Here is a 22,847-nt window from a genome sequence, read left to right as displayed (position 1 = left end):
CAAGTGTGGGCCATTGAAAGCATTTTAGCCAGGCCAGGAAGACATTAATTTAGAAATAATAACATCGCTACATCTGAAAGATGCTGCACAATAAGTCTGTGAACCTCATGTACAGCTTAATTACATTATTTCCTGACAGCTAGTCTCTTGCCACCTAACCTTTTTGAGGATCAAAGCAATACGTTTAAAATAACCCAGCTTTCTCATCTTTGCCTAGATGTGTGGGCTTTGTTACCCTCTACAGCATTTGGGTCTTCTCATCTTCATTAGTTAAAGCTAAAGAAGTTTGTGGTTAAAACATGCTATAATCATCCTTAAGAATGAGTTTAAGCCTGTATTCAGGTGCCCAAACTGATTTTTGTGCCATATAGATCAGGGGAGCGTTCCTGTGCCTCCCAGTGGTGCCAAGTCGGAGACGCTAAAACAGTCTCAAAATGCTCCCTATCAAAATTGGCAAGCGGAAGAAGGAGGAAATTTCTGCAAATGCAAAAATATTCCATCAGAACATACTGCTTTCAATTATTTTTGGACCCATTCTAATGTTCGAGGAGGAAGCAGGAGGAATAGTAACTGCGTATCCAGTGTCGGCAGCAGGAAACTACAAATAGCAGAGCACACCATGTTCCAGTTCAGCCGCTGTGGCTGCGGAGCCGCTTCCTCACGGCAGCGAGGCGGCTGCTGCAGAGCCTGGAGACAGAGCAGGAACGGAGCCATGGCTCGGGCTGTGCCCCTGCACTGAGAGGCCACCAGTTGTGCTGGATGCCCCAATGTCAGTGGGACAGAGCAGCCCCAGATGCTGTAACTTGTGGGAACCCAGGACATCCCTCTGGCTGTCCAGGATGGCCAGGACCCCTGCCAGGGGGCTCAGAAGCCCTGGCATGGAGCCCAAAACACCTGTGGCTTTGATTATTTGATTGGTAATTACCAACCATATATGAAGATCAGCAAGCCACAACAATTTAGGTAGAATAATAGTGAAGTTATCACAGGGTGGAAAAGTAGATTTGGGGGTTTTTGGTATGGGGGTTCAGGAGGCAAGATAGAGGGAACTGGGTGTGTCCAGCCTTTCTCCTTCTTCTGCTTGGCCTCCATCTTCTGCTGTGATGTTGGCACTTACATATTGGTTTAGAGTAGAAGATCACTGTCTCACATAGGTGATAGGTGTTGGAAAGTAATTGTAAACATTGTGTACCTAGTTTTTAGTATAAAGACATAACACTGCCCCAGGGGCAGGCAGAGTGCCTGGAACTGTCCTGCTGGATGGACCTCGGCAGGACAGGAAAAAGAATTTTATAGATAAGATACAATAAACAACCTTGAGACCGAGAAATGAAGAGCTTTGACTCCTTCTTCAAGTGCCGGGCTGGGAAAAGAGACTTTCGAACTTTTCTCAGGGTCACCGTGACCAGCTAAAGATCCTGACAGTAACTGTGCTACAGGGCACACTCAGCATGAAGGAAACGCGCAACTCTTCCTCACCCCGAGCTGCAGCAGCTGAGGGAAGGCATTGTTAGTGATTTTACATTCCCATCAAAACGATCAGGTTCAGTTCCAAGTGCTGTGCAGGCAACATGTTTATCTGCCAATAAAAGAAAAAAAACCCACCAGATCTGGCAGCACGGGGCATAATGAATTAATAGAGAAAGAAGGAAAGCACTGAGATGTTTATTTTACACATCACATCGGGACTCCCACGGCAGGACAGGCTTCCTGTGCAACAGGAGGCAAGGCAGTTAACCCCTCAGGTTTTTAATTCCCAATTTCTAGCTTTGAACTATGCATCCTTTGCACTTAATTTTGCTGCTCAAATGCCAATCCAGCTCAACAGAAATCAGTGTCTGGAAGAAGATTGCCCTTCCTGATGGACAGCTGTCCACATCTGAAAAATTAGTACAAATGCCTTGAGAAGATTCTTGTGTTCTTTGCTTCTGAAGCCTGAACTTGGGTCATGGAAGTGTTAAGGAAGGAAGTTTGTACCCTCAGAGCTGTTGAACCAGCAGCAGACTTGTTGCAGGAGAAACAGAAATGTCAACAGGAGGCTACAAAAGCATCCTGCCCCTTTGTCACAGAGAAAGAAGTGACGGTTACAGCAATGGAAGGTGATATTCGCCACTAGAATCACAGCCACAAGGAAGAGAATTTCTGATATATATATATTTACCCTGATCTCTGCATTGCTCTGCTCAGCAGGCAAGGCAATCCCACACTTCCTCAAACCAGATGGCAAAATGGGGCTTGTAGCTGCTTTCAGTTGTAGGAGCAGCACAAAGCATTTGGTGTATACTTGTGAATTTGTCCTGTGGTTATTAGCTTTATCCCCAAGCTTTCTACTGATGGATGGAAAGACAGAAAAGCAAACATTCACAATGCTATTGGCACACAAGGGAAGACCCCCCTGGTCTTGACTGATAAATAGGAAAGTAGCAGGCCTGACACGGTGGAGAAGCTGCAAGCTCCTTTGGAGCATTGCTAATAATGAAAACTCTTTTCTTTTGCAGTCCAATTAGCAGAAATAAGCTCTGTTTGTGCTTTGAGGAAAGTTAGAAACATCCCTAATGATCTCCTGATCTTGCAAAAATCTAGTATTTTTTTTCCCTACAGGTACCAAGAACAGGATGCTATTAAGCATGACCAGCAGCGGTCAAAGTAATGAACGCTTCCCACAGAGCCCACCAGGATCACTTCCCGCTCTGACAACTCTTCACTTTACATTGGGAGCAACAAATTGGGGATGGCATTAGCAACCTGTCAGAAAGTGACTTCCGATTAAAGAGAGCAGATGTCAGCATCTTTCATTCAGAACTGCAGCCTGCAAAGACAGCGAGTGCCAGCATGCAGGTTCTGAACTGAGAGATGCAGGCTAGACAGAATTTATCCTTCTCTTAAAGATGAAGGGGTTTGCAAGTAATTTATTGTTATAGATGCTGAAGGTTTGCCCCCACAGTTCCCCAAGGATTCTTTGGTGCCCTTCGCTAGGTGATGGAAATGGCAGATTTGACACAGTTCAGCTGCCACTCTCAGAGCCTTCCAAAAGGGAAGGTGCAGATTCCACTATGAAATCTCTTTAGCACATGACATCTACGCTCACAGCATCACAACGAGCTGTCAACACACGCTCTGTGCACAACCACCCCTTGTTATAATGTTTTTTCTGCTGCTAGGCAAACTTTGTGCTTTTATTTGGTTTGTTTAAAAAAAATAAATTCTGAGACCAGGTAAACCCAAGTAATACGGATAATTCATGAACCTGTTATGCCACCACTGAGGTTTCAAAAAATATCAGTAAAGACACATTCAGAACATTGTACTGTTTATCCAGCTGCATTAGAACACCTCATAGTGGCTTACCTATGACAACGAGTACTGAGGTGCTTCAAGACAAAGCAGGAGCAGCACTCAGTAGCAAAAATTCAATTATTTTAAAATGCTACAGAAAAAAACATGATAGAGAACACATTTGAATAAACACTGAAAGTTAATTAAAACCTGCTACAATAGAGTTATTGCTACATGCTTTCAATTCTCACCTGTTTATTAGAGCCTCCTTTGTTCTAGGAAGTGTGAAGTAATTAATTGCAAGTGATTAGAGCTGGCATAGGTTCATCTGGGGAAATACACAGATTTTTAAGAATAGATGTACAGCTTCCCCCTTTGATATGCACTTCCCGTGTTGGTCTTTTGTCTGTCCTTGACTGATGCTATCAGAAGAGTTATTGCTCAAAACAGCTTAAGTGAAGCAGAATATTCCCAGTATGTGCCAAAGCAACCCAAATCCTCTGTAGGTATACATATGTGTTCCATAGGAATGTTTTCATACCTTTACATCTCCAAGGCCATTCTCAACTGAAAATATGCATTTCTTTGTTGGAAACAACAAATATCCCAGTCAGATTCAGGACCTCACTGTGCTAGATGTCATACAAACACACACTCAAGTATTTATTGTTTATACACCAGCTCAGCCTCAATTCAAGCCTCCTTTCCATATCACCTATGTAATCATTTTTCCAACAATTTATGATCTGATACTGTAAAATGGTGTCTGCCAATCCAACAATTTAGGAACCAATCTGCACTTATTTTCTGTGTTCTGCCTGTATTAGAAATGATGTGCCAGAGCAAACACTTCATGCTGAATATGGGGCCTGCCCTCTGCTGTTTTAGTTTCAGGGCTTAAGTACAAAGCATGGGATGACATGATGACCTGCTATCCACATGGCAGCTTATTTCAGCTGATAGCTGACTTTTCTTCCCAACACTGCCATCCCAAGCCTGATTTTATGAACAGTTGTCTAGTGAGAATCTGTAGAGCAAAAAAAGGCACCATATGCTAAGGGAAACTTCAGATTATAAAATAAAGCATTTGTCATTGGCAGCATGGGAGAGAAGATGCCCGATTTGGAAACAAGGTTTCAGGAGAGAACAGACACTACGTGCTCTGTTCAAGAGTCCATTGCATGAAAAAAGACAAAGTACTTTGTCTAAATTCAAAGACTCTTGAGCAATGTCTATTCCAGATCCATAAATGCAGAGATGTATATATTTATTATACAACAAAAATAAGAACCATTTGTGTCAGGAATTGGTTTCAAAGAGCGTTATTTATATATCAGGACTATTGCAAGTCATGGCAAATGTTGCAGATGTGAACTAACATAACTGGAATCCTGGGATGGGGACACCAGCATGGACAGGTGGAGACGTGGTCCCCTCACCATAAGTGGGTGGCCATGGCTGACCCTGCCACCAGCAGGGCTGGAGCCAGAGCCAGCAGCTGGGACCAGGCAATGCCACACTGCTCCAGCTCACTCAGTGGGAGCTCTGACAGAGACCTCGAGTCCCTCATAGATTTCAATAGCAGCTGAAACTCTTTCTGCTTTACAAAGCCAGGCCTCTGTCTTTTTAGCAGACAACTCAGGGAGACCTCGAGCATCAAAATGCAACTAGATCAGGGTTACAGCTAAAACTAATCTGAAACTGAATTGTTTCACCTGAAGGGAGAAGCAGTTGCTTTGGGCTGAGAGGGGAAGGTACCACCAACAACTCTGAGAACTCTTTTTCTGGAATTACAGGTAAGCGATTTCATTTTTGCTTTGCAGTAAATTCTTGGTCACTCTTCTTATAAAGCCCTCTGCAAACACGTGGATGTTCAAAAACATGACAGCCAGTATTCCCCGGCAGTATCTGTACCCCAAGGCCCTATCCTTTCTCTGCAAAGACATTTGAAATAGGCTAAGGATGACAGAAATATGCTTAAATGAGTCTCACTTAGACCCTCAGTCAAATACCTCTGCAGAAGACACTAAGCTTATTGAATCCTTTCATGGCAGAAGTCCTACGGAGCTTACCTCAGGTCTAACAACATCCCCCGTGCTCAGAATCTCCAGGAAAGCTCCTTATTGCAATGCTCACTCACTGTGCTGTTCTGATATTCATGCTCTAAGTACTTAGATGGAAAATCCAGAGCGTGCTGAGTTCTGCACACCAATTCAGTGCTCACGTAACTTAAATGAAATCTAAATCCTATACAAAAATCCATGTCTAATCCATTATTATTATGCCTGTATGATTATTACTGTTAACTGCTAAATACTATTCATTCAGTAACAAATCCCTTCATAGTCAAAGAGCACATAGGGCATATGTACTTCAGATGTGCTCTCATTATTAATCTTGACTGTGGTTCTGTCCCCTCTTAATGTGCTTCCTGCCTCCTCCCCAGCCCTAATTAACCACCTCCCCAGAACTCCTTCATTTTTTTATTCATTTCATATATGAAAGGCTCCTCTGCCACCTTCTCAGAACTCTCCTCATTGGCTTCCCATTCTCACTCCCTGGGACACATCCCTCTCACAGTAATTGTAAGCCAATAATTCACATGAAGTCTTTGAGGTGATTGTATATATGGCACATAGCACAGATCAAAGAAACTAATGCTTCCAGCAGTGAAATAAGAGAGAGGAAATGGTCCTTCACTAAATGGATTTTATCTCAGTCAGAGAAGCCTGTCCCAGGTGCTGTGCCTGGTGGAATTATGCAAGTCCTTGAGGGTTAATATGGCATGTTGCAAAAAGGAAAATTCTATACATTTGCTTTATGCATCACTTCAAGGGTCTTTTGACACTGCTAAAAGACAAAAACTTAGAGGTGATGTGGAATGTAAAAGGAAGCAAAGTTGGTTTTTAATCTTTCTTATACTGCTTTTCCAGAAAGTCAGCTAGGACCCATTTCTAGGAAATGCTTCCCTTGACTAAAAGGGCAGCTACAATTGCTCTACTTAATGGACTGTAATAAAATAAACTGCCTCCTATTAGCAAGAAGGATCATATCATCAGTTTTGTAATGCATTTTATTACAGAACATACAGCATTAGAATTTTCAAATGCAATGTGGGGAAGTAATGTACAAAACAGTTGAAGTGGATGTCATATAATCACAAATGTACTGATAGCTTCCTTTCTCTCAAACATCATGATATCAATGTTTCCTCTTTAAAGCCATCTTTTCCCACCTAAATCACATACTGCATTTCCACATTTTGCATTCTATTATCCACCAAAGCCATCTTGCATCTTTTTAGACAAAGAGTAGCTTGCAGAACATTCCTTCCTTCTGAGGAACATGAACCCTTGGCAGGTGTAACACTCCAAAACCAGTATGAGCATGGTTCAAATACTTGGATTATTTATTCTTGGATATTCCTCTCTCCCACTGACTTTACTGTTGAGCTAGAGCTTCTCTGTATTTTTCTAGACTAACTCTGCCTGGTGTCAAATGATGTTCTAAATTAGGAACTCCTAAATTTCATCTGGCACTTCAGAATGGGCACACTTTTAGTTAATGGGTATAATGTGCTTCTGCTGACAACTAATAGGAGTCTTCCCAATACTTTCATTAGGAATTGCAACTCTACACTGGACAGGAGTCGACACATCTGACACATCTGTGACTTTCTTCCTTGAGAAACCAAATGTCACATTATTTATTTCACTCAGTGGGGCCCGAGTTTAATAGCACCCTCTCAGTAGAATAACACATCAGTTCCCTTATTCAAGCAGACCTGTCTGAGGAAGGGGCCAGAGGTGGGTGTGGGAAGGGAGGAAGGCAGTGTCTGCTCAGTGCCATGGGGGCTCACTGCCCACACCTGCACAGGGAGCAGGATGCAGGAGAGCTGCTGCAGCTGTTACTGCACCCTATTCCTCTTAACCATTTGCTTATACCCCCCTCCAAACCTGTCTCCTGTCTATGAACTTTTGCAGTATTAATCACATTCCCATCACTCTCCACTCACTGAACTCTTTCTGTTGTTCCAGGGTGGTCACATCACCTGGGAAATGGGAGCTACAGCTGCTGTGGGAGCAGGAGCTGCAAGTTATCCACACTTTCTGCTCCCTCTCCCTGCACAGCAGCAGCACCAGGGCAGCCCCAGCAGCCTGCACAGCTTCCCATTGCCTGCTCCACAGGGAAAATCACTGGCAGAGCTGTGTTTTTCAAAGGGAAACCTTGGTTTACACAGGGCTGATGGTTTTAACTGTAAGCCTGCTACTTCACTGCTCCTTGAAGACTAGATGTGGCCTGTGGTTTGCCACTAGACTTTCTACAAAGCCGGCCTGATCCAAATAAAATGTTTCTTCCACCGCAAGCTTCCAATGAAATTCACTTGTGGCATTTTCTAACTCCTTCTTTTGGAGTTCTCCTTTGTGTAGTGGACTGTGTGGGAAGTCAGGAAGCAGAAGGGGAGGTGAGGACAGAGAGAACCAAGCCCCCTCTGCCCCCTGTTGGGGCTGACCCCCACAGTGTTAGAGCAGCTCCTCTCTCTGCTGTGAGCAGCTTACAGTGCAGACCCTCAGCTCAGTCCAGCTGGTGACTGTATTGTTTATACTTAACATGGACAACGCTGATTACATCATGATAGATGGTTTTCATTCACATCCATGTTGGGGTAGTAAAATTGGTGTGGAATCAACAGAAAATGATGTGGAAATTCCTACAAGAGTCAAATTGGGTGCCAGTTACAAATGATTTCCAGAAAAGCTGGAAAGTACAGAGTGTAAGTATAATTTTTTGTCTTTTTTTGGTATTTATTCAAGTGTAAAACATGTGGACTCTTGCCTGAATTCTTCTCCCTGTCCAGATTTCCACCAACCAATTATCATTTCTCAGATAGTTCCAATACTTGGATCTACGTTGATTGTGGGGTTTTTGTTTCAAACAATATTCAATTTAGACAGGGATGCATTTTTTAACGTTACTGGTGACTAAAATTATTTTCCCTGTTACCCAGTAAAAGACAGTAAAGCCTCAGTTCTAGCTTCAAAATTATATATATCTGTACATATGTATTTCTCCATTAGCTGGCGAGGAATAAATTTGTTGAACAGTGAGGGTCAGGGCTTCGCCAGCAGCTGAAATGTGTTATTTATCAGCAGATCATTACAGTCAGCGCTGCACAGCATGTGAACTTCCTCACACCCCTCTGCCAAAGCTCCCCACATGGCTGACCTGCCTGCTGACTTGAGCTTCAAGGAGCTTCCAGTCTCCATCTGGAGATTCAATCTCACTGCACTGCATGTGCCTATGTGATAGCCCCACTTTTCCTTTCCCTTGGCCCCAGCACAGGAAAGTAAAACCCTAAAGGCCTGAATGGGGACAAAGTTTCTCTACAGAAAGCCCTGCTCTCTCTCACTGATTTGAGTGGGAGAAGCCCAGGCTCTGACTGGCACCCCTTCTGTTTATTTTGGCAATAATATGAGTTATTCAGCACACAACTATACAGACTTCTGTAAGTTGTAATGCCTGTAATTTAAATATTTTGTGTGTCCAGGCAGTGTCTGCTATTTCTAAATATTCTAATACAGAGGATCTCTAGGAGGAAGAAAGTGAATTGATTTGCTTTTAAAATCTGGGGTACTGCAATACCAAAGGTTTCAAAAATTAACCTTCCTTAAAATACTGTGTGTTTTAGTCCTTGTGTCCCTTCCCCCCCCCCCCCAATCCCATTTTTAATAACTTTTCAGGCAATGAGGACACCTGAAATTTTTGAAATCAGAGATGTCCAGAAAATGAAAGTCCTTGTCCATTTTAGAACAGGTTTCCTGAAATATCATCCAATGAATATAGAGAGATATTTTAAAATACCCTGAAACCTTGTTTATGTTCAGAATTTTATCTTGGAGTTTGAGCTTTCACAGGTTATTAGAGTTATCATTTGATTAGAACTAAATTACATGTCCAGGTTATACAAAAAGAGCTGTGTCTCCCTCCAGGAGATGAAGAGTAACTGGGCTCTGCTACCATACCTGAGTAGAATGCAACTGAGAAATTGAAGGTCCCAGGAAACTCTAAAATTCAGTACACAGACACATTGGTGGCTATTTCTATAGTGGAGACAGCACTCAGGCTGGATTTAGCTCTGGACATTTTATGAAACAAGTACTTTCCAGTCTGAGATGGTGAGACTACATCAAAGAGGCCTGAGAAAGGCAGCTCCAGAGGAAAAGCACATCAATGTTTTACATCAGTCTACACATGTGAAATGTGATGTTAAAGGGTCTGAAACCCTTCCAGGAAGAATTTTAGGGACTCAAAAACTGAGATTAAAAGCACGGATTTGGGAATATAAAATAAGAAAGAAAGAAGATTCTTTAAGAAAATGTAGAAGTCAAGAAAAGGCAAGCAGAGCCTGAGCAGGGAGAAGCTGATTGTGTATTTAGTTAATGTGAGGCAAACGAAGAAGAGAAGAGCAGAATCCTGGTTTTGTCAAACTGGAATTGCTCAAGACAGCCTGTTTTACAAAGGCAGAAATCACTTTCTCACTGCTTCTTCCTTCATCTTAAAAGTTTCATGTATTTTCTGACTTGCCTAGACCTTACACATATCAATCTCAGAATAACTCATGCAAAGAGCTTTGCTGTTGCATTGCCTAGACTTACATCACACCATCCTTTCATGCCTTTGCAGGAGGTAGAAAGGAAACTCCCTGGAGACTTCCTTCAATGCCACAGAAGAGTGCTTGGAAACAAGGACTTCTCAAACTTGAACTTGAACTGATCTGAGGGCCTTTCAGCTTTTAATATTATTAATTATAATAAATACTTTCTAAATAACAATAATTCACAAATAATATTATTGAATAATAATAATAAATTATAAAATTATATTAATAAGCAGTGGTCATCTGAATAATCCCAAAGAAATTGAAAATCCAAAGTGATGCACTGACCAAAGTACAGCCACTGCTGGGAAGAACAGAAGTGAAAGTCCTCCTTATAGCATATGATGCAGAAGGAACAGGGAGAATGTTACTATTGTAGCATTTAGAATTAAAACTCTGCTCTTATGCATCACTGAGTGGTTCTGCAGTGACTCTTATTTCAGAGGGACTCATCTGAATTCAAGGTTTTCCCAACAGGAGGATTGATTGTACAATGATGGAGCTTTTTCAGTCCTAGCAAGTCTTAGAAATATTTAGTAAATGCATTCAAACCAATGTCAAGTATCTTGTTCTGCACTACTGAAGATTAAGTTTGTTTCAGCAATGTGCTTCTCAGTGATGTTTTAAAATAACACTAACTAGTAGCTGATTAAAAAAACCATCCTCATGAGATCCCCCTGCTCCTGAGTCTGCTTTTCTTCTGCAACTCCTCCTGGGTCGGTCCAGGCAGACACATTAGTGAAACAACTGGGTAATACATTAACTAGAGAAGATTCAGAGATTGGTGCTTTTGATGGATATACAGACTAGATAGACACAAATCTGAGAGCTCAGTACCTTCCACTGAGAATACCCCACCTCTGTGGCCTGGAATTTTATTTGTGCCAACAAAGACTTCTCACAAAATCACCTCACAAGGCGCCAAGCACTTCTGCATTAAGAAAGCCAAGGCTTTAGTGCTACATAGTTTTCTAAAGTAAATTTCCTGAAACTCATGCTTGAAATTGCCCACAGACTCCAAGAAGTGCAAACAATAATCATAGTGAATCAAACCACAAAAACATTCTTATTTCGGTGCTGTGACAAGTAGATAAATATATTCATAAGCTTAGTAAAAGAAGCTTGGAAAAAAAAGCCAGATTCTTGTGCTAATGTCTACCAAATATACTCATTATATGACAGAAAAGCAGATTAACTTTCACCAAAAGCAACACAGAAAAATTACTCTTGGATATTACTATGCCTGCTACATACAACAGTTTGCTGGGGGAATTTGGTTTACAAGTCACATGAAGTGTATCTGCTGGCAACATGAAATTTACACTGGTGATGAACACCTCATGTTAGCACTTACAGAAAAACCGGTCATCCTTGCAACAGAGTCTTATTTAAAGCATGAGAAAAGGAACAGATTGCTCCTTACCTTCTCTGCATCTTGCTCAAAAAGCCGGAGTTGAAAGCACTGGTCCAGTTTCAACTTGCGGACATGCCACATCTGATGCAAGTGTTGCCGGGTAGAATGCAGCTTGTCTAAAAGGCTGGTGATCTTTGGCACAAGACTTTGAAAATCTGCACTTCCAGGAATGCAGTTCCTACCAGAGAAACCATCGCTGGATCTTATGCATTGTAATAACCTCTGGCCCTCACGATCCAGTTCTTCCACAGGAGCTTTAATCACTTTTTTCTTAAGCTGTGTGTGCTCATCAATCAGCCTTCTTGAGCCCTCAACGTCAACTGGAAACTCTTTCCTAGCCAACATTTCCTGGAGATCCTCCAGCCTCGATAATAGATGGATGGCACTGTTGAAAAACTCTTCCAAGGAGACACGCAGCTCTATCCATTCATCGTGGTTGTAATCCAAGGACCCTTCAAACTCATCTGTCAGTTGAGAAGGATCCACGAGCTTTGCCAGGCCTTCCACAGACACCATACTTGTCTAAGGAAGGGAAAAGGACAGCATTTAAATCAGGGACCATCCAATCAGAATTAACAGCACAACCCATAAACAGCAGGGAGTGAGTATTTTCCTCATCAATGCATAATTGAAGGAATATTGTAAAGGATGTCAAGGACTGTGTATAATTTTGATACATTATTGGACAGAAAACTTTGCTTCTAATGGCATTTATTAAGTTAGTTAGTTACTTACTTACTTACTTACTTATTAAAAGATGTGATATATACCGGAATAATGCCTATCTTTTTCATCTGGCCTAACTATCAAAAACATGTAGTGAAAAAGTTTCTGCCACAGATTTCATCACACATTTCAGCCCAGTTGGATGTGAAGACTTCTTAGTGCAGCTTTTGGATATCTGGACGTGGTTGTTCACTAAATGGGTACATGGCATGTCAGGCACTCTGCTACTTGTGTTACACCCCAGCTAGCAGCTACACAGAAACAAAAGTTTCAGGTAGTTGAACTGAAGCAGGTATTGCAAACTGCCTTAACAAAACTGTCTTAACAGCTGAGTTTCTTATTCCAAATTATTCTAGTTGGCTTTTTGCCACTCTTTGATATTAGCAATTTCTAATGTAATTAAGCGAAAATCAATGTGAAAGTGAAATGCCATTGAAGTATTAACAACTAGAATTTATTGCCAATAGAAAGTACTGCTCACAAATCATACACAATCAATGAGAAATGGTTTTAATTCATTCAGACTCTGTAATTGGTGATAGAGAAAAGCGCTGAGTGTCTGGAAAGAAGGTTACAGTTTAAGGACACAGCAACTGATAGTTTTCCCATTTGTTTAAGACAAAATACTTCTTTCTGAAATTAGGAGCATAGGGTTTCATATGTAACTAGAGATTTTCAGTGCTCTCATGTTAACACCCAAGCTGGCAGCCCTTAAAGGCTTTTCTCTTCATCAGTGACTGCACATCTATCCCCTAAATATCAGGCCTCTAAAGAATGTCAGAGCTTGTGCTTTTCAGAAATGGAGGCACCCAATAATCACAGCACTCTTGCAGAAGTCATCTACAAAGAAAAACACCTAAAATCCTGACCATAATCCTAAATTATGTCCAAAACAGTAGGCTAGCCACTGGTTAAAGGTTAACAATAGGCTTTTTCTTCCAATTTGTATCCATCCAAAAATATCAGGCATTCTGCAATGTATTAAAATTGAGATTGTATCGAACTTAAACTCAGGAGAAAGATTATTTTAAAATGCTCTTGCAATATTCCTTGTTTTCAGGAAAAGGGAGCACAGTGGGAGGAGCAAACAAACATTGGGACGGTAAGTATGCTGCTTCAGAGCATTTTCAAATTTTTATACCTCCTGACCTGGACACTGAGACCTTGAAGATAATTCAGTTTAGAGTTTAACTACCTGTCAGGGAAATACTTCTCTTCATGGCTAACACTATGGCATCCCCCTGCAGTCTGTCAGGCTAATGGAAACATTACTGTAATCGTGCAGAGAATTTGACATTATGAGACAGTAGAAAGGCTTTTCATTTCTCAAATTCAGCAGAAATTTTCTTTATTCAGGTTTGATTTTTTATATAGTTCTTCAAACTCTAATGAAAAGAGTTTTAGTGAGGCAGGTAAGTGCTTACAGTTTCCTAGGCATTGCTCATCCTTCTTTTTGAAATCAATTTTAAAAGTGCCGTCTACTGTTTAGCCTCCTTCGTCAGGAGAAGGAAAATAGTCTTGAAGGCACCTCTGAATTAATGCTAAATAAGCTGCCTGGTCCATTCCTCAAAGTGACAGAAAACTTTGGAATCCACATACATCAAACAAACACTTTTCTTTCTCTCTCTGTGTGAAGATCTATGTACATGCTTCACTCTGGACTGTGGCACAGAAACACTGTGCCAGAATCTCACTCCCCAAAATCCAGCTCATCAGAGTCCACTAAGGGTCCCACAGTGCCCTGGTACACACATAAAACTTCTTTAGCTCAAAAGAGAAATCTGGCCTTGAAAGAATCCTTTCAATAGAAGTTCCTTGATTGTGGTGTGTATATTGCAGTGTGGACCACAGCTTGGGAAATCTTTGCTTGAGTCACGGAATTGAAGGACTCAAACCATTCTATGTTTCTGAGTGTCTGCAGGTGGTCCAATACACAGTGAAAGCACTGACTCTCCTCCTCCAGCCCAAAAATTTGTGAACCATTGGACACCCATGTGAACAACCCTGCAGACAGACTAAGGCTCAAAGGCTCTGATAACACACACAAAATGAAAATACCCTTAATGCATTCCAGCAAATGAATCCAGAGCTTTTTAAACAATACAGACTCAGAGCTGTAAACATGAAGCATAACTTGGTATAGCATAACTTTGCTATCATCACAACAACTCCATATAAAAAAAATATATATGTCAAGCCTCCACAAGGTATTTATTAATTTTAAAACCAAACAAATCTTCTAAAATACATACTTGAACTCTGTTATTTTATCTGTCCTCAAAGGTACCAAGGAGTGCAAAGACTTATTTAATCAAAGCAAAATTTATGAGTTTACTGGATTTTGTAAAACAGGGGTGAAAATTTACAAGCACTTAAAATGTGATAATAATGAAAAATTGTGTTAATGAGTAACACCAATCTAATTCCCCACAGCAATTCATGGGTCCTTGCAAGAACAGGTTGAAAATAAGGACGCACTTATATCACACTGACTTCCACAAAACTTAAATATATACTAAAATACAGTCTTCCATTGCAGTAAATGTTAAGAGCTATAGACAAATTCTCTTCTGTCTTCCAGAGATGCAAAATCTCTGTGTCTCTGAAATTAATGGATTGGTAAAACAGCCAACAATATAAGTGTTTCTCAGTGAATTATTAAAAAACAACACAATGACTAAGTCATAGTGTGGCATGATTGATATATGAGCACTTCGTGCACCTGAATTTCAGCTTCTTTTTGGGCAAGAAGCTGAAATTCACAGCAAACTGAAGTGCTACAGAGAAGACAGCTGGTTTGTCTTCATCAACAACAAAGTAAGTAAAATTCACCTTAATTATGCAGTTATATACTGGTTACTTCTCAAAGGACATACCTGAAGCACCTTATCCTTCATAAAAGTTGTTAATGCTATCCCTGAAATGTAAATCTAAATGGAATGAAAGAGGGGAAAATTTAGCAAATATTTTTTAGCAAAAAAAAAAACCACTAGTGAAAGTTGGATAGAGGTAAACTAACAAACTCATACATTTGCATCTAGAAAACTGTATCTTTAGTATTTTGATGGATTTAGTGTTGTGGTTTTTTTGGTTTTTTCCTGTGAGAAACAAAGGAAAGACTTAATGCAACATCACCAAAAATCATTACCACAAAAAAAAAACCCTCAGCAAAATGAACTATGTGAACTTCTGGGATGAAATATGCAATTCATTTCAACAGTGTGCTCAGAAAACAACCTGATGCCAGGGCATCAGCCCACTCCTGCACTCAGATGTATTTTTTGCTTTCAGTCACGGGGGGTTTTTACCTGAAGAAAAGTTCTTATCAGAAATGATGCTTTACAATTCATTTCTACGCGGCTCTCACCTCAAAGATGAACTTGGAACTGCCGAAGTTTGTTTTCTGCTTCTGCCAAAAATTATCAGGTTTTATAATCAGGGCAACATGAATCTCAGCAGGAAAGGCTTCTTGAAGGGTTTTTAGGAGAGGCTTGATCAAATCCCATTTGGATCCCCGCATATCGATAATAACAGTGAATCCTCTTTTGCAAACATCTTCACTGCAAGAATAAAAGCACATGATGATAATTAATATTGTGGGCAGCCACAGTGAGACTTGGCTTGTGTTGCTGGTGTTTGGTGCTTCAGAGCAAAGCAAGGAATGATTAACATAAAAGACAAGAGATAGTACAGTATAAAGGCTATAAGAAAGGTCATATTAAATTGACTATAATGTAATTTACATGCAATGCAAGTGTCTAGATTACAGTTTAATCTCTAATTTTCCAAACACATGTAATTCAAATATTCACTAAAAAGCATACATACTTTCACACAATTGGAAACAGAATCAAATACATCTGTATAGAAGCTCTTTATGTGTACATACAATGGATTCTGCTTTCAACATATTGAACCCAGCCAAAGTCAACAAGCAGAGTCCTGTGCCTTAGCATTACCAGCTACTTTTAAATTTGGGTGCCTTAATTTTTAGAGGCCTCTTAAAAAAGTTTAACTTCCAGAAAAGTGTCATGTCCAGAAAAATGCCTTGCAATTACTCCTGGTCAGGAAGGTCCTTGTGACTCAGCATGTGCACTGTGATCATTGGGGCCCTTTCCCCTCACAACTGATCTTCCAAATGCTGCTGCAGGACCTTTTTCAATCTGCAGTCAGGCTTTCCCCCCACCCTGTGCTCCTCCCTTCTCAGAAGTCCAAGGCAGCTATCTAGCCTGGTCACTGGCAATGCATGGAGCCCAACAACACCACAGCATTCCCTTGCAGACACATCTCTTCTTTTTCCTCACAAGGAGAGAGGAGAAAGAATAAAAGGACATGTCAAGTCAAATCTGTGCAGCTTTCAGCATAACTTTTCAAGGGATATAGTAGTATTAATCCTCAGAAAAAGAGGTTTGGGTGTAATGTAGAAATTGCAAAACTGTTAAGACTCCAAAGAAATATTCCCAGTGCACAAACACACAGGAGCATTTTCACTGCATTCTACCTATTTAACATCTTAAAACACTCTTTCTGATAATGAGATCAATCTCCTACATATTCAGTGGAAAACAGCTCTATAAAGCTTATAACTAGGTTTCTGGGCTGGAACAAGGACAGGAATATACTTCAGAGGAGGCACACTGGATGGATGTATGTTGAGAGTTTGCTAACGTGAACAGTCTCAACACAGTGCCAGACAGGAGCACTCAGAGACAACAAGCTTGGTCCTCTGCCTTAATATTACTGGCACATCCAGAGCACACTGCATACAATAGCCAGTGCAAAGGAAAACAGGAGAGACCAGGCACTTCCAAACACTGTCAGGAATACAGATATTTTTATTCTCCTTTTACCTACTGCTGAAAGGTCAGACATCTGATCCTTTCATAACTAATGCCAAAAAAAAGGCTGTAAAAGAAGCTTTGTTGGGGGTGCCACCACCTCTTGCCTTTTGGAACAAGAGTTGAGACAAGGAAGCAAATCAGAAAGCAACTAATAGAAAGAGCTTTGTGTTTTGTGTTATTTTTCCTTTTTTTCTTGCAAAGCTTTAGAGGATACTTCAGGAACTTCTGCCAAATCACTGATCCCTGTAAATCTGAACACATATTCCTAGGGATTTCTTCAAACACTTGACAAAGAGATGCAGGAGCCATACAGACACATGGAGAGCCCCAAGAGAGGACAAGTAACAGGTAAGTGCAATCTGTCTTTTCTGATATAAACAAATAAATACACCACCACCATCCATTGCAACCACAGCAAGGCATAGACAGTACCAGCTTCATTCCAACTCCCCTCACCACTGCCAACCTGCCAGCTTACCTAATTTGATGTAAAACAGTAAATTAATACTTACTGATAAAACCTGTTTCAGTAAGCAGAACAGGAATGTCCTAGAAGACTGAAGTATTTTGTTTATGAACCTGAAGTCTTAGACACAAACAGATGCAAAATCAAACTCTAGCTGTAGAGCAAAGGCAGTGTGATACCTTGTTTATATACCACCATGACTAGAAGTTCAGCCTGCATTAAAACAGATATTCCAGGGAGGGAACCAGGAGCTGTCAATACAGACGGGAGTCTGTCTGCTGAAGGTTTGCAGCCTCTCCAGCCTGTGAGGTGCAGAGAAGCAGTGCAGGGAGCAGTAATGCCACCCACAGCCATCAGCACATGATGCCTAAGTGTGTGTGTGTAAAAAAATGCTCCAAAACACCCCAAACTCCCACTGTCCTGCCTCTGGAGACTTCATAGCAGATTTTCAGTAGAAGAAAAAATGGCAATGATTCCCCAGATTTTTCTGGTGGACAAAGGAGAATGGTCACTGATCCTGAGGATCATTCCCAGCCTGGGAATGCTTTCTGATTCTTTCCCTGGAACAAGCAGTTATTCACTACAGCAGTATCCACAATCCTTGTAACCAAACCAAATTTCCTACAAACAGTACATTTTCAAGTATGAAACTGATGGGAAAGAGGGATGGAAAGGGAGGAAAGGAAGAAGAATAATCACAGAATTCTTATGTTCAAAACACATCAACAGGTAACCACTCTTACACCAATAATACAAAACTCCAAACAATGCTCTTTATTATAAAGACAATTTTCCAACTTCATTAATCACATAGGCATGTAAACTCCTGTCTGAAATATGAAAGTGCTAAAGTGGATGCCCCTTTTCAATTGTAGTGCAGGAAACATACAAATGGACAGTTTTTACCATTTTGAGAAAATCCAACTCTATTTCAAGAGTGTTGATGACATTCTTGCAGAAGTAATTCTGCTTGCAAATTTCTTTCTTTAATGTGATGAATGGTACTAACCTGCACAAGATCTGTGTCTCATCGCCACAATTTGATTCCCCCAGCACAGTGATAACTCCACATTGCTATGACTTTTTGCAGAAAATTAGCACCTGATTTCTAAACCTGCTTGTCAAAAGCTATTATTTAATGGTGTTTAAACTGTTGCAAGACAGAAAGCTGCCTGCTCATCATTTCTACTTTCAGTTGCAGAGCTTGCTGCAGAGAGGGTGCCATAGAGAGCGCTTACCCTGCACAAACAGGTAGCCAGATTCTAATCAAGTACTAATATCTCAAAGAAAGACTTGTGAGATAAGAAAACTATTTAGAGTACAATCTCTTCAGGACAGGGACCATTTGCCATGCTGTATTTGTTTAAGGAGCCTGCCTTGCTGGAGGTCTTCAGCTGAATATATTCATACTACAGTCTTCAGCTGCCTAGAATAAATTCCAATAAATTACTTTTCAGGAAACTATAAATGCAAATCCAGGGAATTAAAAATAATGAGTAATAATGGTCTGCAAAACCAAAATTGAACACGGATGTGAAAGCACAAAAGGCTAACATAATTGTGGGGCAATTTATTTAAAAAAAAAATTGCAATATCCAAATATTTCCAGCTATTGACAGCATCCTAAAAAATTGGCCTAGACATAATGAAGCTCTGATAAACTCTGGTGAGGCAATCTGGGACAATCTGTCATCTCTGACAGTCAGTCATTTTTCCTGAGTTACCTCAGCATGGATTGAGGAAATGATGTGAGGCTCCTTTTGAATGGACCAGCCATGCTTATTAACTTTATTGCTTAAAAGCAACAACTCAAACCCTTCCCAATTTAGCAATTGATCGGGAAAAGCATCAGTAGCAATCAAGCTTTCTCCACATTTCCCAAGCAAGACATGCCTTATTCCTGGCTCCCAAGATGATACATCAATACACATATCTATTACACACAAGTAACCACTTTAGGATGGCAATTAATGTTGATTGTGCTGCTTAATTTTTTCCGGTATTGATATTTGACCAGAAACTGGAAAAAACACTCAAATCAAGGTATTTGGACAATCCATCAGCCTTTTGGCTGTGCTCATCTGGACTAGATTTGCAATGGTGAGCAGAAATTGTTTGATAGTTGATAAGTAATTTCAGTTGCTCCACTGCTTTTGAGCAAAGACCATCTTCTAAGGCTAATAAAAATACCCAAGAATATTTGTCAAAATAATACTTATGATCTGGATTAAAAAAAAAAAAAGGCACACAATTGAAACTCAGAAGCAGATGTGATAATTTTGTAAAAATAAATGCCTCTATTTTGGTTTCAAGGGTACTTTCATAAGGTTATTTTCTCAAATTTCCTCTTTAATTCAGGCACGCACTAAATTGTGTTTTCTTTGGCAAGAGCTTGGTCACTGGGTACCAAATGAATTTAAGGACTTCATGCTTTCTGATTAATCTTTCAGATACCTATTGATTATGTGTATTTTTCATCCTTATGGTTTGGCCCAAGCTTCTGGCACTTGGAAGCTTCAGCACTTGATTAGCTGAAATAACATAATATCTCCATTCCCATTTTGCAGTCATGAGTTAATGATGAAGCAGCACATTTAGCATTCCTGTTGGACTACTAAAAGCCCACATCTGACATGTCCAGCATCTCATTCTAAATATGATTTGTTAACAGGGAGAGCAAGGTCTCTTTTAAAGCAGGTCAGCATAACCTTGTCAGGAGACACTGTCAGAGTAACAAGTAGCTCTTCAGGCATCAATACATAGGAGCAAAATCTGCAGGAAATTAATTACTTTTGAGATCACCCTTCCTTTGATAAATGTGGCTGTAGTCAGGCAATTGGTTCCCAAGCTGAAGGTGGAAAAGGGGAGGGAGAGGAGAAAAGCAGGTATGTAAAAGCTTCCAAGCACAAACTGTTATCCCAAAGGCCTCATTTCATACGAGAACTTACTAACTCTGCTGCCTAGCTTCCATATCAAAATGCACCAAGGATCACTTCAGTGATTTATGTGTTAATATTTTTGATTAATTGCAAATTTTTATTCATTTTGTGTGTGGTTTATTTACTCAGCTTGGAAATAAAACCAGACAGAAAGGTTTATAATCAGCATCACTTACAGACTTTCATTCTTTGGTTTCACATCACCACACTGAGCCTGAATTTCACCTTGTCAATAGAAACAGTCAGTTCCTGTATTCATAATTTACTTTTCAGTACATTTAAAAGACCAGATAAAGCAATTTTTAGTAGATCTGTGTGGCAAGCACATCTGAACCAGCATTATTTATTAAAATCCTTTGCTCTAATTGATACTTCTCAGCAAATGGTACCTTGCTTATTATCCCAGTTAAGAAATGTGTTCCTGTGCTGTCAGTCTGAGCTGTCACCCACATCCCCAGGGACAGTGGCTGCTCAGCAGCATGAGACACTGTCTTTTCAAAGATCCTGGGATACTCGTGACTCCTAATCCTCACATCTCCCTTCTGTGCTGCTATATCAGACACCAGGGGAGGAACTTAGTGGTGCATAACCCAAGAGCACCATCACTCTGGATACAATTCACAGCAAGCTCCCACCAGAGAACTTCAGCTACCTAAAAGATTGTAGGTGGACAATCATCATCCTAGATTTTCCTTCTTACATTTTTCAACTTGGTTTCACAATGCTTTTTTGCAATTAGAGGAGAAACAGCCACCCAGACTCCACTTCCAATTAATCCTTTCTTCCTTACTGTGACCTAAATTTGTTTATTCTCTTTCAGCACTGGAAAGGAATTGCTCATTGTCACTTTTCTTTTTTAAAAAGAGAGAGAAAGAAATCAAAGTAGTTTCACAGTGGCTGGAGCTGGACATAAAGCAGTGATCTAGAGAAATTTCAGTGACATGTTGTAAAAAGACTTGGAGCCAGTGAGGTGCAGGCAAAGACAAACCTCCTGTCTCTGGATTCCAGCCACTGCTCTTAGGGGACATGAGGTGTGTCTGTGAATGGCACAAGAATGCAGATGTGTGGGCTGCACAACATCCACATTCAACCCCTGCCTCTGGCCCCAAGACAACAGGAAGGGAACAGAAAGGCAGAAAAATCCCATATATTGCAGCAGGAGCTAACTGGTGCCAGATGGGTTCTCCTGATATTCTCAAGCCACTCACTCATTTTGGTATTCAATTTTTACATCTAAGAAAAATGGCTCTGAGCTCCAAGCAATTCTGTTGTAAAATGATGTAAGGTAGCACCACCTAGGTGTAAGAAAAGCTTTTTCCAATATGTAACCATGATTCCATGAGGGCCTGGGGGTCATTCTGAGAGGTGCAGCTCCCACTGGAATCTCTGTCAGGGTTCAGCAGGGCTGTTTGAGCTCTCTTCCACCCAGGTAAAAATCTTGATCTGCATTGTTACAACACAGACCAGAACTGGGACCCAAAGCTCTGCAGGCATTTGGCCTCCTATTTAATTGAGCAAATAAACACTATTTGAGAAGCTTCCTGTCTTCATTCAAATAGCAAAGATATAAAACACAGCTGTGTCCAAAAAATGCATGATCCCAGTTGTTAAAGCCAAATCTGGAGGACAAATGCTATAATTTTTCAAATTCCTGTTAAGTTTCTGCTGGTAAATGATGCCTTCATCTAAACCCATTTACCCTCTTCCCCTTTTGTTGCTGCATGTCTACTATATTTGGATCAATATCTGGCAGGTCTTCCTTGAAACAGCTGCTGAGATAAATATGAAATTAATCAGGGCTTTGTTTTTTGTTAAAGCAGAGCCACATTTAAAGATTTGTTACTACAACAAAGAAATATTTGAACAGTACCATTCAACTCTCTCTTGAGCATTTAAAGTCTTGCATTTGAGATGATTTAGCAGAAACAAAACAAAAATGCTTTACCAAATGAAAATTATATGTTATTGAAATTTGCTAGAAAAAAAGAAATATTAGGGTTGTGTTGAAATAGAAACATACCATTCTTGAAAAGGTTTGGATGAGCAGAGGCTATTGGAAGCAAGTTTGAAGATTAAAATCCATTGAATTCCAGAGGAGAAATAGATATATAAGGCTGTGCTTAGCACAGAAAATAAATGGGTCTTTCTGCCTGTACTATGAGTTTTTTCACAGTTCAAGCAAGGAGACCATGAAGGTTGTTTCACATGCAGTCACTGTGAAGTTTAGTCTATGGTCAGCACTGCCAGATTTTCACATGAGGAAAGGGATATTTCGTCTGGGCAATGAGTGCTTGGACTCTCAGACACAGCATCCTAATTTATCAGTTCTCAACATCAGTGACTTAACAAGTGAGTGAATGGTGCAGGGTGAACAGCTCCAGGAATTCCAGTCAGTGCCATAAAACAGTCACCCCAGAGTGGAAAGCCTCCAGATTGCAAATACATACATTTCCTTGAAACACGTTGTGGGAGGCAGAGAAACTCACAGGGGAAAGACCTTTACAGCACAGAGAAGCCTGCAAACATG

General features: G+C 40.5%; 1 protein-coding gene across 8 annotated transcripts in view; it reads right to left on the bottom strand.

Annotated features, from left to right (window-relative positions):
* Positions 1–22,847, bottom strand: part of KALRN (kalirin RhoGEF kinase) — a 462,312-nt gene that overhangs the window by 259,346 nt on the left and 180,119 nt on the right. For all 8 annotated transcript variants that reach the window (XM_058028572.1, XM_058028576.1, XM_058028573.1 and 5 more), the window contains exons 4-5: positions 15,442–15,634; positions 11,358–11,870 (exon numbers count right to left, since the gene is read on the bottom strand). In XM_058028572.1, the coding sequence (XP_057884555.1) occupies positions 11,358–11,870; positions 15,442–15,634 (706 nt within the window). The remainder of the gene's footprint in view (positions 1–11,357; positions 11,871–15,441; positions 15,635–22,847) is intronic.

Source organism: Melospiza georgiana, chromosome 7 (assembly GCF_028018845.1).
Source record: "Melospiza georgiana isolate bMelGeo1 chromosome 7, bMelGeo1.pri, whole genome shotgun sequence".
NCBI lineage: Eukaryota > Metazoa > Chordata > Aves > Passeriformes > Passerellidae > Melospiza > Melospiza georgiana.
This window is presented reverse-complemented; position numbering and strand designations above follow the sequence as displayed.